The 16,950-nt window shown below is 44.9% G+C and overlaps 1 protein-coding gene across 6 annotated transcripts in view; it reads right to left on the minus strand.

The window, feature by feature from the left end:
• Positions 1 to 629: 629 nt before the first annotated feature.
• Positions 630 to 16,950, minus strand: part of NHSL1 (NHS like 1) — a 242,009-nt gene continuing 225,688 nt past the window's right edge. For all 6 annotated transcript variants that reach the window (XM_081250677.1, XM_081250681.1, XM_081250678.1 and 3 more), the window contains 3 exons: positions 8,733 to 11,981; positions 8,084 to 8,216; positions 630 to 3,358 (listed from right to left, as the gene is read on the minus strand). In XM_081250677.1, coding sequence (XP_081106803.1) covers positions 2,623 to 3,358; positions 8,084 to 8,216; positions 8,733 to 11,981 — 4,118 coding nt within the window. In that variant the 3' untranslated portion in view covers positions 630 to 2,622. The remainder of the gene's footprint in view (positions 3,359 to 8,083; positions 8,217 to 8,732; positions 11,982 to 16,950) is intronic.

Raw genomic sequence — 16,950 nt, forward strand, 5'->3', positions numbered from 1 at the left:
GCTGCTTCCAACTGACAGACCAAATGGTCATTTGTTTCTCTCCCAACTCTTAGAAAAACAAGGTGGAAATAGCTTAGCCCTGGGGCTTTGAACTCTCGGGGTATAGGGAAGAGTCAGTAAGTCTGTCCTCACTGAGTTTTTAAATATATACGGGGCATTAACAGTATCGAGCCCCACAAAGTAGCAAAGCTGAAGATGCCGTGTGTTGCCGGGGTAAGTCTAGATCCTTGTCTCCCTATATTTCAACCATGCTGTGAGAAGTTCTTGCATCTCTCTACACATCACATCACCTGAACTCTCAGTCGATACCTTACTGGGATTTTATTCAAAAGTCCATAGGACACCTTTTAGAGTTGCTTTTCCCTAGGTTCTTTTGGATGGCACAACCCACAGTGTCTGTGATGGTCTATTTCCTCTCTGTTGGGTCCCCACTTCCCACAGGCACCTTCTGGTCATCACTGCCGTTCTGTTTGTATCCAGCGAAGCACTCAGCAGTTCTGTAACCAGAAGACCTAGCTCACCATTCAAAAATGCATGTACAAACAGCAAGAACAAAAAAGGTTCAAATGTTTACTTTACAATTGTTTTATTCAAAGCAAATTAAAAAACTTAATATATTTTTCCTTTAAAAATGGGGATTTAAAAAAAACTTTATAATTAGTTTTGAGGGTGCTTATCTTACCTTCAACATAAATGATTTATATATTAAATTTGTTTTCTGATATCCACGTACATTCTCATCCTTTTTAGGTAGCTGTGAAAAGATTTCATATTCAAAAGCCAAATGCCACTTTTCTAAAATTTAGGAGAAAAGATTCTTGCGCCCAATGTAGCAGACGCTTGCTCCAAGTGGTAGAAAGTCCTTTTGCTCTTGGCCAAATGTCAGGTCTTGATTTCTGGTTGTGTGAAAAGACGTGTTTTGTTTTCTTCAGAGGATGGAAGGAGTCTCAATTCTTCAGGTTTGTTTTTATCTCAAAGACGTGTCTAAAATGGGTACCTAATGTTTTACTGTATAAACCTTATGATGATTGGGCCTGTGCCGTCCAACTTTTAGATGATATTTTCATACCAAGAAAGATGATAATTGGCAGCTGCATTGTATTTAGGCTAATAATCTCAGTACTCTCATCTTAAGTCCTTCTGATGAAGAAGACAAGACTGATTTTATTTAACCAACAAATATAGGAGTCTATGTACATGGCAGTTGGAAGTGGTCACAAGAATATCACATAAAAATAAATACTTTACACACTTTTCTTCCATGTCTAAAAGTGTTAAAATTCTAACCGGAGAAGATTAGAAGGTAATTAGTGAACTCAATTATTTGTAAAAAATATAAAAACACACAAACCAAATGATGCAAAAAATCTTTTTAATCTAAAAATTCATTTCCCAGGGCTAATTAAGAGCCAAGGCCTGCCAATTTTTATCAGTTTATTTGACCAAAAAGAGCTATTCAGCGTTTTCTTCAAAGTAAGATAATATATAATAGATTTTGATAAACCTTTCTAAGTGAGGACACGATACGGCAGGCAGTTCAAGGAAAAATAGCATTAACTTTTTCTTTGGTGTAGCCAAAAGGATATCCAAAAGTTAGCAAATGTTGACGTTTCAAGGGATAAGAAATTGCCAAATGGAAGTTCAAACTCTGGTTTAAAAAAAAACAGTTGTAAAAGTAAAGGCTCCACCCACAGTTCTGTAGTGCAAGTTTTAAAATTTAATTCTGAAAAATAATTTTATTTAATAAGCAGGAAACAAATTCCAGCAGTGTATCACTTACTCCTCTCTCCTTTCTCATCTGTTACCCTCCCTGTATGTGCCACTGTCATTTCAGCTCTCCAAGGAGGTCTCAGCTGCTGCTCAAGGACGAAAGTCATTAAAAAATTACCCACATTTCTACAAACCAGGCTAGAAGTTGTGTGTCTGTGGCTGCACAGCAGCAGACTCCGAGTTACAGCGTTGCCATGTCCACGTATCTGTCATTTTTACAAAAAAGAAACAAAGCCTTTTTTCCCCAGAAAAAAGTACCTGAACCAATGCGTCACTTAGCCCCTTACCAACTTTTTGGGGTAACCACTACATGGCTCCCCTTGAAAGCACACCTGTGCACATCCCCACCCGTTCTGTGCGCTCAGAACCAGCCAATCTACCCCCTCTTTCTCAGAAGTAATGGTCCTCTCCCTTCTTTTGGAACTCACTAATTTCCATAAACATAATACTTTTAAAGCAGTTACCACCTTGCTCAGAAGGCTCCATTACTCTACCTAGCTTAACGCTGTCCCTCCTATTTCTGTACATGCTGTTTGTATTTTTTTTAACATAAAAAGTGTTCCAAATGCACACACATACACATCCCTGCACACACCCAGCATTTAGAGAGAAAAAAAAAAAATCTTCCCCAGGAAGCACTTTTAGAAGTTAAGCTTCTACTTGCTTTTAAGCCACGGGGCAAGTGCCAAGTGAGTCTAAATAGCCCTCCCTTTCCGCTGCGGGGCCGGCCGTGCTGGGTCCACAGCACAGATGCTGAGCGGGATCCACGGACAAGGCACGGAAGGGTACCTGTCAGGCTTCCCAGAGCGGTGTGCTGCACATCTCCCCACATCACCTGGGAGGTTCTTGCCCTTAGCTCTCTTCCCTCTGGGGACCTCCACGCTGTTCTGATGGATCCGTGCCCTCTGCGCTGGGCCGCCCCTCCGTGGGGCCAGGAGCCTGAGCCCCCCGCGAGGCAGCGGGCTGCCCTGCACAGAGCAGGCTGCCCTCACCCCCGCCATCCCCCGCCAGTGCTTCCAGCGAACGTCCCCTCGCAGCGCCCAGGGCCCGGAGAGCCCTGCTGTCTACGGGCTCCGTGGCTTCCCCTTCGCCCTCTGAGATGACGGTCATGGGGCTGCTCTGGATCCGGTTCCGCACGCTGTACCGGCTGCTGGCGGCGGAAGGCGGAGTTCGGCTGCGGCCGTACCTGGGGCCAGAAAAGGAGAGACTCCGAGGCATCGAGCCTTCGTTCTTGGCCCACTCCTCCTGGGCCCTTCTGTTCTTGCTCGGCGAGCAGCTTGATGGGCTCTCGGGGGTGTCTGGCGAAGGCTCCGACCTTGACCTCTGGAATCTGGGGTCTGTGTTCTTGAGCATCTCGGCTGCAGACATGCGGGCACTGGTGTCTGACCGACTCCCTTTTTTCAGCAGCAGAGCTTTGAAGTTGTCACTGCTGGTGCTGCTCTTCCGGATGCTTCTCTGAATCGATCCCACTTGCTTCTGGGAGGCCAGGCTGGGGGCAGCACCAGTGGGTGTCACTGGCGGGGAGGGAGAATGGTTTCGGGAGTGATCATCATCGGAATCTTTACGGCCAAGGACTTTCCTCTTAGACCTGAGATTTAAGGACGTTAAGATGAAGGTGAATTCCTGGTGGGCCACTGGAGGCCCACCACATCCACCCTGCTTCTCTCACCGCACATTAAGGTCACCATCTATTATTTTCACTATGGAAAGTACCAAACACCCAGGCAAAAAGAATAGTTCATTGTATTACTATGTGTGCCCATGACCCAGCTGTGATAATTATTAACTTATAGCCACCCTGTTTTCATTTCTACCCTCACTGGATTATTCTGAAACAAATCTCAAACATCATATTATCTTACTTTGGAGAGGACCATTTCCAACGTTTTGAATAATTGCCATTTCTTACTTAACTCTTCTATATGGGACTGATGCTGAGTGAATTTCATGGTGCTGGCACTTGAATGGCCTAATACAGGGGTCTCCAACCCCCGGGCCGCGGGGTAGCGGGGCCTGTTAGGAAGCGGGCCGCACAGCAGGAGGTGAGTGGCGGGCAAGCGAGCGAAGCTTCATCTCCCCATTGCTCACATTACCGCCTGAGCCATCCTCCCCACCCCCCCAGCCCGTGGAAAAACTGTCTTCCACGCAACTGGTCCCTGGTGCCAAAAAGGTTGGGGACCACTGGCCTAATAGACAAGCCAGCTCCTAGAATGTCCCACATACTGAGACAGGCCCCCACCTTAGGTTCTAGAACAACTCTGCAACTTTACGTTCTCCATCATTCTAGAGTTTGGCATAAAACCAGTTTTCCTTGGCTCTTACTGGACCATTCGCCAACTCCTAGAAATCGAATTTTCTGGAAAAGAAGAGTGAACCTTCCACATCAGATCCTGTTAGCTGACTGCAGAGAACCACTAGCTGAGCAAGCAAATGTGAGGGATGTGGGTAGAAGGTGAAAGAGGAGGGGCCTTCAGGAAAAGTAAAACTGTCCTGGGGGAATTTCTTATACCCAGTCTCTAAGAATCTCCCTGGCTCAACGTGTCTTCTGCTGAGAATGCATTAGAGAAAATAAAGCAGATGTGCCAAGTGGCCCCTTGCAGGTCTCTTCATACCAACAACTCAGCGTGGGAGGAATCTCTCAGCTAAGTGCAGGTGGACTGGCTGTAAGGAAACTTGATATATTTACTAAAGGTGTGGTTATACCTCTTTTTCTGCTATAAAATTCTAGAACCTGCAACAGGCAAAGGTTGAGAGGATGCTATCTGAACACAGAGATTAAGAGTTGAATCTGAGCAACTTCTAGCTGTGTGACCCTGGACCAGTTACTCATCTATTTACAAGTTTTTCAGACTTGTAAAATGTGGATGATGATAACAACCTCACAGGTTTGTGAGGATTCAATGAGATAAAGGACCTCTGGAGTCACATAGACCTGGGTTCACCCACTGCTAAAGCTTCCTTGCTCTGTAAACTGGGGCAAGTTGAACTTTCTGATCCTGTTTCCTATCTGGAAAAGAGGAATAACAGTAGATAGTTGAGAGGCTTATCAATAAAGATAAATGCAGTCATAGCCATAAAGTGTCAGGCAAAGAGTAGATGCCTAACAAACCTTTGAGTGTCATTTAGGGAAATATAATTCTTCCTTCCTGCTATCAGCTGAGGCTTTAGTGCTGTTTTTACCTGTCCTGCACATCGAGCCACAGGGGAGGATGGGCCCATGATGGCTGCCCTGGGCTTGGTGCTCCCAGGGTCCTCTCTGTGCTTCTGGCCAAAAAGAAGCCACTAAAATGGAAGACAGGAAGTGGTAAAAACCCAATTAAGAGGCAGAAGCGGGTGGCCAGAGCTGACACAGCACCAGCCCCTTTAGGACAGCAGAGACTGGCCTGTGATACTTTGGTTCAACAGTTCTATTCCACTGTCAACAAGAGCACCGCTCTGGAGTTAAGTTGCTGACCCACTGACAAAAACCACAGAAACAATAACATCTCAGAATTTCAGAACTGGAAAACATTTAGGTGGTTTGGTCTGACCAGAGAAGGTAATCGAGGTCTAGAGAGTGAAGTCATACAGCTTAACACAAGAAGTAGGACCTGATGGAATACCTTTGCAGTAGAGCACATGACCTCACAATTTATACTGTCTGCTTCCCAAAGACATCTCTGCTCATCTGATTCTTGTAGGTATTGGTTTGTGGCTTTTAAATGGAGAAGGTGTGCTGAGATCCACATAACAAGCCATAGCTATGCTTGATTAAAGCTACAACCTTTAATTATAGATTTAGAATGAAGACAGAAGACGGGAATTTATAAAAGTATTGTTGTTTCTCAAGAGTAACTGCCCACTAAAATGAGAATTAAAACTAAATATATGAATTCTCTGCATATATGTATGTATATATACACACAGACTATAAATATGTGTGTGTATTTCTAAGGAAAATGGCTATAAAAAAACGCTTGAACAATTAACACTGGCTTAAAAACTAATTACTTCAATAAAGATAAAAACTTCACACCTCAACTGGTGTTCTACATTTTCCATCTGGCTTTAAATCTGAAGTGAATTAATTTGCATTATAAAATTTGAAAGCTGTGTTTCAATTTAGATATTCTTTAATTTAGATTATTAGCTTAGGTACTGAAGGGTATAAAATAAAGCCCTAAAAATCACAGACTTTAGATGGCTTCCTATTATGTCTGCTAATATATTATCTATGTTTATATCTATCTATCCATCTACTAAAAATTAGCCTGCATCTATCTATCTATCTATCCACCCATCTACTAAAAATTAGCCTGCATCTATCTATCTATCCATCCATCTACTAAAAATTAGCCTGCATCTGTCTATCCATCCATCCATCTACTAAAAATTAGCCTGCATCTATCTATCTATCTATTTATCCATCCATCCATCTACTAAAAATTAGCCTGTATCTATCTATCTATCTATCTATCCAACGATCCATCTACTAAAAATTAGCCTGCATCTATCCATCCATCCATCCATCCATCCATCTACTAAAAGTTAGCCTGCATCCTTGCTCCCACTCTGTAATCCATACCCTACTCAGTCTTTCCTTCTGTCGTGTACAAGGAACAATACAGACTGGCCAATTTCTGCATCTGCAGTAGATGTAACTCCTTGATAGGAGAAACCACAGTCTTTTAGTGCCTTAAGAAGGTTGCCACAATAAAACACAGAGGAGATCTTCGGTATCTTGTTAGGAAAAGTGTGTAGTAATGTGGCCCCACAACAGCTGGGGTTCTCTCTGAGACCAAGTATTTAGTGCACAGAGCAACCAGGCAACACATCTTCTCTGTGGATGCTGTTTTAAATATATATGCCTGCATATTTAGCCACCCAATGCATCCCATATCGAACGGGAGATGTTGAGCCTTGGAAGAATTTCCTAATAGTTACACAATCATTGAGAGCTCATTAGGTGTCCAGCATGATTCGAGTTAGAAACATCAGCGTAAACCTCTAGACATGTCACTGAAGTTGCTTTCAAAGGATGTGGAATTTTTATTTCCCTATTTGGAGGAATAATGTGATCACTAGCTACCTTTTTATTTCTAATGAGAGCACAGACAGCGGTCAGACAATGTTAAAGAGGCAGGCTTTAGGGTCTATTGGCACACTATACCAGTAGTGGAGTCAAGAGTTAAAGAACATAATTCTTGACAAACACCTTAATTCATCAGCTTGTTTCCCCCCCACCCAAGTTAGATGTTTACATGTTGCACGAGGAATCGCAGGTAGGGACTGCACAGCCTCTGCTTTCCATCTCATGCATTAACAGCCTTTTCAGTTAGATTCTAAGAATTGGGAAAGTACTGCTGACACAGGTTACTTACACAGAGGATCAAATGATTTTACAGGATGTTTAGTTTCAGGAGGAAAAAAAGGGACATTGATTCAGGGACCTTGGCAGCACAGGGGCATTCATAAGAGTTATCTGAAAATACTATGGTAAAGAATTTTAGAAGGAAGTAAAGGGTTTATACAGCATATAGTTTAAAGTCCTTGCACGAACACAATCATATCCATTTTTACAGTGACACCGTTGTGGGAGTACTCAACTGTTTATAGCCAGAAAAATGAGGCAATAAATAAAACTTTAGTGCTAAGTCACATTCACTCTTCAAGGTGATCACATGTAAAGAGTACAACAGTTCAGGCGGTTATTTTGAAAATTTTATACATTTTTTAACCCAATAATTTCTTACGCCAGTAGATGGCACTAGCAGTATATAGTAACAAGCAAGTTTAATTCCTTTTGCTCCTGCTTAAAAAAGATGTACTTTTACTGAAACATTTAAGTAGCCAAAGATAGTACACTATAAAATCCTAGTTTTTCTGTAAAATGAAAATAGTAACAGCAATAAAACCAAGCACTGTTAGGAAAGAAGAAGTCCTGTACAGCTAGTCTGTGCATCTTAAGTCCACAGAACACAGCATCCCTCATCCTGGACTGGACCACTGGCTACTCTAACCCAACTCCTGTAAATATCCAATCAAATACAGCGACACTGCATTTCTTGCTAGTCAGAGAAGGGCCAACCAAATGGCATCATCACGTTGAGCTTCTGTCCCCCATATCATCATAAAAATCAGTAGAACAAAGTAAAACAGAAATTGGAGTCAAGGCCAATAAAAATATAGAAACAAACGAAGAAATCAATAATCAGGTTAATGAAGCCTAACTGGGTGACATTAGAAACCTCAAGAAAGAAAAATACACTGAGAAACGATTTGGAGAGGGGGACTCATAAAGTAGATGCAAAAAAGAGGAAGGGGTTTTGGATACCTGTGAATAGCTGCAAAAAGGTCTTCCGTGGTCCGGGGTCTACTGGGGGTCATCACCTCATCACTCCCATCTTCCTTACAGAAGTCACAGGTCTCTGAGGAAGAACCGGCTGTGTCAGCCTCCGGTACCCCAGCTATGGAGAAACAAGCAGGCAGACGCAAGATGCACAAGTGACTTGGATTTCAGTCTTTAGCCAAGCTCCCAAATAGGCTTCCCTACCATCCTGACAACGTGAGAGTCACAGGGAGAAGCAGTGGGGCCTGTAGTTTGATATTTTACAAAGATGGGGAAAATGACACAAGCATGACAGTCAAAGCTCAGGCTTTTCTGTTAAAGTCTAGAGAAACTGACTGAATCTCCCTTAAATTTTGTTAGAACAGTTCTTTGCAGCTCTCCAGGGGATTACTCACTGCTATTTAATACCCAGCCTGCTGCCGACCACTCCACCCACCTCTATTTTCTGCGCTTCTGTAAGCTCTACCCTTAGATCTAGATTAAAAAAAAAAATTCATAGAAATGCCAAGTTGGTAACCTAAGTACGAGGCAGCGCGGGGAGTCCACATACTGCTGGCTTGAACGTGAACGTGCACCAGCCCTGTTCGCCTCAGCTGCATATGGTCAGAGGGGAACAAGAGAAAACCAGACTCACGCCCTGGGTCCTGCAGAGACAAACAGCTCTCCACGTTGTCCCCGGCGTCCACACTGCGCTCGGCGCCCGGCTCCTCCCGCGAGGGGGCTGGCGAGGCATCGGGCTGCACCATGGGGACATTGGCTTCCACTCTGCCCGGGGACTCAGATCTTGCAGCTCCTCCCGCAAGAACCGAGCTGCCGGAGTCGGTCTCATCGGAACCAGCCCCGGCTGCACACCTCTCTCGTGCCTCTCCTCTCATGGGGCTGGGCGACGCTTTGCTCACGTTCTCTGCGGGCTCCGCCGCCGTGAAATCTCTCTGCGGAGGTGGCACCACCAGGAACAGTTTGGGCTTCTTGGAAACAGGGGGGGGCTTCCTGCTGGGCGACGGGCTGGGGGGTTCATGGGGCGGGGCGGTCCCGGGCCCGTCCTCTGCCTCCCCGGCGCGGCCCGGGCTGCGGCTCGGGAGGCCACGCTCGGCTACACTGTCCTGGTGACCCTGAGTCGAGCTCTTGGCAGGAGTTGGGAGCGAGCTTGTCGCGGAGGCAGGCTGGCTTTCACTCTCCATTTCATTTATGCTATTTCGGGATTTCAGGAGAGCAGATGGCTTTACATGATACTGGGGAACAACCGGAGTTCGTTTTTCCTGAGATGTGTGTTCACGTAACAGTGCTACATCGGTTCCTGAGTTCTTCCTCACCGGCCGCAACTGCACCATCTGCAACGCCTCCGTGGTGATCAGGGGCATGGGGGGTCTACCGCCCTCCTCCTTGGTGGAAGGCTGCCTGCAGGCCTCCCAGGAGGGCTCTGGCTGGCCAGCCTTTTTGAAAGGAGGCCTGGCATCTTTCATCAATTTGGGGTCAAGCGGTGGGGCAGGCGGGGGCACCGAGGGGGGGAAGGCAGGTGGTAGAGGTGGCAGGGAGGCAGATGAGTGCAGAAGGGGGCTGAGTGCTGTCGGTGTCGGAGGAAAGAAGGCGTCGGTGGGGGGACAGAAGGGAGTGAGAGCTTCTGGCGGTGGAGAGGGGAAGAGGGGAGAGCCGGGCAGAGGAGAGCCCTCGGGGAAATCCGCCGGTAGAGGCGGAGGAGGGAGGAAAGGAGACTTGTCCCTGGGACAGGGAGATGGGACAGAGGGCAGAGGAGGCGCAGCCAGGGGAGTGGCCAGCACCGAATCGAGCCTCTTCATGGTTCCGCTTCCTTCCGTAGAAGTGTTGGAGGAAAGAGACGTGGACGAGGAGGAGATGGATACTGAAGATACCAGAGAGGACTTCCTTTCTGGCACCTTGGGCTTGGGCTTCCCCCTCCCATTGGCTGGTGACACTGACTTTAAAAACACAGGCACAGGGGTGAGAGTTGTGGGTGTGTTCGACTGGCTGGAATACCCACTGGATGGAGAAGTGACCCTGTGTGACTTCTCCGGCGATGTGATCTTTGGTTTGACTGCGCCATCGGGCACTGGGGCTACCGCGGCCCTGGACCCGTCCGGGAGATGGCGGCCTGGCCCGTTTCCGGGCGACGCTGCGCTGCCGGCTGGACCCGCCCCGCCCGGGTTCCCCGGGTCCTCCTGCACGCCCGTGTAGTCAATGTAGTAACCCCACGGGTCTGTGTACTCGGACTTGACGCTGCTCGTGTCGCTCTGTGCCGGTGTGACCCCGGACAGGGCGTAGACGTTGGGGGTGGTGGCGGAGGTCAGGCTGCTGCCCGCGCTCACTGTGCTCTGGCTGCGGGAGCGAGGCAGCCAGGGCTCTTCGAAGTCACTGCACGGGCTCTGGGAGGGCGAGCTGCCGCCCTTGCCCGGGAGTTTCAGCTGCAGCGAGTGCTGGAGCGAGGCGATCAGGCTCTCGTTCAGCACCTGCCCGTTCGACTGGATGCTCTTCTTGGGAATCCTGCGCAGAGAGTCTGTCCGAGAGGGTGGCAGGGGAGGCTTCTTCGCTTTCTTCAGAGAGATGTTTCGAGAAAGGGTTTTGTCTTGGCAGTTCGACCGGTCCCCTTGGTTCTTCCGCGCTCTTCCATCAAAAATACTGACCACGCTGTGCCTCGGGTTCCCAAAGCCATCGCTGCTATTGCACACATTCCCAGGGCCGTGTCCGGAGCTGGTGTGCAGAGAAGTGTAGTAGCCATCGTGGTCCCCTGGATACACGGCCCTGGCACCATCTGTGTTGGACGTCTGGTCCAAACTGCCACCGCTCATGTTACTTACAGGGGTGGGGTAACCAGGAGTTGCCAAATGTGGCTTCCGTGGGGACACACGCCCACTAGCCGAGGCACTGTATTCCCAGGGCTCCGCGCTGCCGCCGTGTCCCCTGCCTCCGGAATGCCTGGACTCACTCTTGCTGTTCAGATCCTGGGGATGGACCGGGAAGCTCAGGTTGTTTCTACCATGATAGGCCATGGCCTGGGACCCATTCTTCCGATTTGCGGGCGTATTTAGAGAGACCGCAGAATCACAGAGGGACAGCAGAGTGGCTGCACTGGACGAATGAGGATCCGAGGCCTGTGAGAAAATGGTGGAGTGCCCCTCCGTCCAGTTACCACGGGGAGAATGATGACCATCTTTCTGCCTGGAGAGGAAGTGGTCTCTGGATTTGATCTTCGTGTATGAAGATGAACTGGTAATTTTACTGTCCAGCTGCCCTAAGCTCTGAGCAGTGTGAATCACAATAACCTCTGAAGAGGAGGAGAGGGTGGCATTTGGGATGATACTGGTGGAGTAGGTCGTGTGAGGAGAGACTACGCACGCCGAGCTTGTTACCTTTTCACCCTCCAAGTGCCCCAGCTCCTGGGATTTGGGCCTCAAAAATGTTCCAGTCCCTGGGGCAGCTCCTAGATGTCTGAAGTCTTCGTCTACTTGCAGGTGACCCGTCTGGTAGGCGAGAGTTTCGTCTGCATCTTCTGCAGGGCGCAGGGCACCCAGCCGTGGCTCCAGGGACTGAACGTTTGTCCTCGCTCCAGACCGGGGGAGACTGTGGAAACCAGCGTCACTGTTGAAGCGGGAAGGGAACACGACGCCCACAGAGTCGCTCAGCACAGACATGTTGCCAGAGGAGCCTGGGAAGTGACTCATCTGGGCAGCAATGCCTTGCCCCTTCTGCGCTCTGATTCTTCTCATAGAAGGTGGTAGGATTTTCACTGCCTCAGTCTGACAGCTGGAATCCCTGGTTTCTGAGCGCTGCCCAGCAGATCGATAGTTATCGAGCCTTCCGAGCGTAGAGTAGTGGTCTGGGGTGTCCACTGAGTGGCCACCGACATCATCTTGGCCAGTGCCCCCCAAAGCTGGAGATAAAGCAGAAAGAGGCTTGTCACCTAAAAATAAAAATCAGTATCTTAGTTCATTACCTTGATCTCTCACCCCCTTCTGACTCTGTTCTGTTGTACTTAAAAGAAAAAAATCTTTTCTATTTGGTCTGGTTTCTTTTTTCCTGTAAGCACCTAAGAGAAAGTTTAAGTATTGACAGTTACTGATAGCCCCTAAAATGAAAATCCTTATTATGAATTTTGGGTACTTCTCTTAATATATACTTCAAATCCTCCCATACATTAAGTGCTGCATATAGGATTCTCAGGTACTCCCCTTGAGATCAAAGCTGAGTGCTTCTTGGAAGGTTTACTTTTCACATAACCTCCTTTTCGTAAAGGTAGCCTTTCACCCACCTGGTGATTGCACAGAACAGCCGTCAAGCAGTGACTGTCTTTTCCAAAGACAGATGAATGTAGCAGTTCAACAATAGGGCTACAGAGATACCATTTATGAGGGATATTGGTATAAAACATTGTTAATTACATTAATTTTTTATGTCAGAAGGAAATCCTAAGAAAAAGAAAAATGATTTACAGGCCCATCTGTGTTTCAAACATTTCATTATCCATCTTAAGCCATTATCATCTGTCTGTTGGTGACATTCAAAATTCAGTAGCAATCTGTTGTGTTCTGGAGGGGAAAAAGCAGCAGGAAAAAGCAGATCCAGTGAACACTTCCTCAGATTAAGATTATTCATTTCTTGGAGCTTTACAACCAAACAGAAAGAATAGTATGTTTAAAAAGAAAAGCAGCAGCAGCAGCACGAGGCAGGGTTTACAGAGAGGGAGGAAAATGAATGAGAAAAATCCTTAAGTGTAGGTAAAGGTTTCAAGCTACCTAGGAAAGAAGAGAAGCTTAAAAAAAAAAAAATCATGAAGCCAAGAATTTACTCAAAGTATATATAGAAAGAAAATCAATTCATGCATAGTAATCTTTAGGACAAATTAAATCTTGAAAAATAATAGCAGGGCTTCCCTGGTGGCGCAGTGGTTGGGAGTCTGCCTGCCAATGCGGGGGACACGGGTTCGAGCCCTGGTCCGGGAAGATCCCGCGTGCCGCGGAGCGGCTGGGCCCGTGAGCCACAATTACTGAGCCTGCGCGTCTGGAGCCTGTGCTCCGCAACAGGAGAGGCCACAATAGTGAGAGCCCCGTGCACCACGATGAAGAGTGGCCCCCGGTTGCCACAACTAGGGAAAGCCCTCGCACAGAAACGAAGACCCAACACAGCCAAAAATAAAAATAAATAAATTTAAAAAAAAAGAAAGAAAAATAATAGCAAAACCATAATTCTTTCTATGTTACTGTCATCCAACAAGGACCAACCGGCATCCCTGTTTACCTGGACAGGGACACTGGTGATGATGGCATCCCCGAGGTCTCCCTCCCTACCCCACTTAAATTAACCATCATATGGCACATATCCCTGACTGGATAGCACGGCTCATCCAAGGAGCAAAGCATAACGCTAAGATGGCAGCAGTGGTCGTGCATCAAATGCACAGGAGATGGTACCCTGCAACGAAGGCTCCCCAGCATAAAGCTCTTTCCTTCACTGGGATGACGGAGAATCACTTTTGTACCTGTATCTTTGGCAAAGAGGATCTATTTCCTCCTCCTACCCTCTGCCAAGTATACTTACTGCACACACACACTCACGTGTGCACATGTGACACTCTCCCTCAGAAAGAGGGGAGGTGGGCAAAAGGGCAGGAACAGAAGGAAAACCCACTTTAAGGAAAGAAAAAAGGTGCAAGTTTTTGCGGTTTAGTCTTTTAGAAGGTGGGGGGGTTGACTTGTAGTTCTGTATCAGTTTGCACCAGTTCAATTCCAAACATTCAGCATACCTTATTATGTTAATATCTTTTTCTTTCAAATCTGTAGTAGTTTTTACATGAGGTCAGTGGTAGATTTTGAAATGTCTTTAAGGGCCATAAACAAAGTCTTGATTCTTTCAGGTAACAATTTTGCATGTGAAACCATTCTAGGCTTCTGAAAATGGGACTACAGCCATTTCTTTACCACCTAGAGCTCAATACTATTTTTAAATTAAAATAACAATGCTTTTCTATAACCTCTAAAATAGATATATAAAACAACTCTGATATTATTTATCACAGGGACCATCAAAATTCTATTCCCAAGACAGATCCTCCAAAATGTTCACAGTACAAAAGGTGCGACAATATTACAGGACAGATGAATGCTATCTTGATTAAACAGCAAAAATTACAAAAATAGAACTACAAACAAATATAGTCCGCTCAGGTGCTGCTAAAAATCTGGATGGGATTTACCTGATTTTAAAATAATTACACATATTTTTTCTTTTACTTATTATATAATACTACAAGGATTGCCCAATTTTTAAAAAACAGGAATCATTTTAAAATGATTTCTATCATTTTTTATTTTAAAAATCAAAAATGATAGAAATCTACAAGTTAGTTTTACTTAAGGTTTAATGTATTGTCAGGTCTAAAGTAATGTTCTTAGTACAAACCAGCAAAAATTATTCAGAAGGGGATTCCTTTAAACAAGGCCTTTTCTGCTTGGGGAATTCATATTGGGGTAAGTTCCAGGAGTACCCAAATTATTCAGCAGCCAAACAATCATTATATACCAACAAAATAATCTTATCTGATTCTAAAAGATGAAACCTCATAACAGGTCATTCAAATACAATTCTACGTACGTTTAAGATGAGAGTAAAGAAAGAGTTAGAAATTTCAGCCTTTTATTTAAACGGAAGGCAACACATTATATACCATAAATATGCTTTAAACAGAAAATATCATACCTTGATTTTAAAGCTTTATATATTGACTGGTCTCTCGAGGCCACTAAAGATTTTGAAGTAAAAGCTGCATATAATTAAGCACAATTAACTCTCTACTTCTGGGAGCATCCCTGGTTAGATTTTAAAAATCCAAAGTCCCAACAACTCGGGCAGTGTTTAGTGGACAGGCTGCATCTTTCCTATTAAATGTCTTTCTTTCAGATAATCGTATCCTTTAAAAATCTAACTTGTTTGACTCAGCCATCCTTCCCTACGCTTTATATCTAAGGAAGACTAATTTTTAAAGAAAATATGAAGTGTCTATTTTTGATAATCGTTAGTTAGGTAGCACAAAGCTTTCCAATCAGACACCTTATAAGTACAAAATATTAGAAGAAAGGGCAAGGTCAACCTTTGTCCAAATGAACGAACAAAGAAAAGATCTAATTTTTTTGCTATATGTTACTGTGTTCAAATGTTACTTTCCCTTACTCTACCCACGAATCCTTCCAACTACCCTATCTATAAAACTAGAGTGGTTGTCTAATTGTCCTTTTTTAAAAAAACTAGCTCTAACTTAGCTACAGCTGTCTCAGTCGACCTCCAGTGGTGATCCAGGATATGTCATCAACTGTGCAATGACATCAACTGTCTCACATCTGGTAACACTCACAACACAGATGATGTAGGGAAAGCTATTGTCTTTCCCCTAGGATTAGTGGTGTTCCTATGTTACGGGCAAAACAGAAATGAATGCAGACCCTAGAGACTCTATCATTGGTTTTAAAAATATTAAAACTACAGAAGATATGATTTACCTAGCTGATCAGATCCTTCCAATAAGGTCAAAGAGGCAACTGAGTTACTGGCTCCATACTGGTTGGTTCAGTAATAAAAGTGATAAAAGTTCTTAACTCTGAGGCTCTGGAAATATAGATAGATAGATAGATAGGTAGATAGATGGATGGATAGATAGATAGATAGATAATTCATATTGAATACTTATGTGTATGTCTATCTTTATTCAGGCCAAACTATTCTTATTCTCTTTGCACAAAGCCATCCAAAACCTACCCATATTGGTTGGAAAGCCACTCAAAATGTAGCCTACCTGGAAACATCAACCTTGTTATCTTGCAAAGAGCTGTCTTTAAAGTCACTTTTTAAGGTTAAGGCTCATGTCCTAGAAGATCAGTTAAAATATAAATATTACCTGAGCTCTGTAAAAGCTTAGCTCATTAATATCTGCTGAACATACTAGTACATATTATTTTTTCTCAAATTAGTTAGCTGTTATCTAAAGGAGAGAGAAAAATAGATTCTGAAAGAATGGGATACAGGAGCCCTGGCCCACTAAAGGAGGCAGATGTGAGGGCATAACCAGAAGCAACTTTCATAAATCCTGTGGATGCAATCTTGCCTCTGTTTGTGATTAAACTCCTGTGTTATGGGATAAGATGAGCACCCGTATGTCATCGGGGTTACTGGAGCTACCTAGAGCAGAGGAAAAGCATCGCTACTCTTGTCCCATTGTTGTTACAGTCTGGAAGGCAGAGACCACATACTGTAGAATTGGATGGCAGTAAGAGAGAAGACGTGGGGTGAAGAAGAGTGAGACTTCCTTCCCTAATACAAAGCATTTAGGCAAGGGTGTTAGGAAAAAAACACACAGGAGTGATGTCTGTGGCACCTGGAAGTTGAAATGCTATCTCAAACTGCTATAACATATACCAATATTGCTAGGATAAACTCATTTTGATTAAAAGACTAATAGGCAAGCTCAGAAATAATGATTAGGAGTTTCTAGAGTATAGCCCTCAATAGCAAATAAAAGTAAAAAGACCAGGTGAAGTGATTATAAGGAAAGAAGTCCACAGGTTGGCCAAAAAGAAAAAGGCAAGTTTCAAGATAGGTAGTATGTAGTTGAATACAATAATTGTAATTGTAGCTATTATGTTTATAGTACTACCAGGCACCAAGTGCTTCATCTGTATAAATTCATTAAATCCTCAAACAACCCTATGAGGTAGGTTCTAGTAACATCACCAGCCACATGTGTTGAATGAAAAAGTAGACTCAGATAGGTGAAGTAACCAGCTTGAGGCCACCCAGCAAGTAACTGGCAGAGATAGGATTTAAATCCAAGCAGCCTGGCACCAAAGCCCCTG

The sequence above is a fragment of the Mesoplodon bidens genome (assembly GCF_964165515.1).
Source record: "Mesoplodon bidens genome assembly, chromosome: 12".
NCBI lineage: Eukaryota > Metazoa > Chordata > Mammalia > Artiodactyla > Ziphiidae > Mesoplodon > Mesoplodon bidens.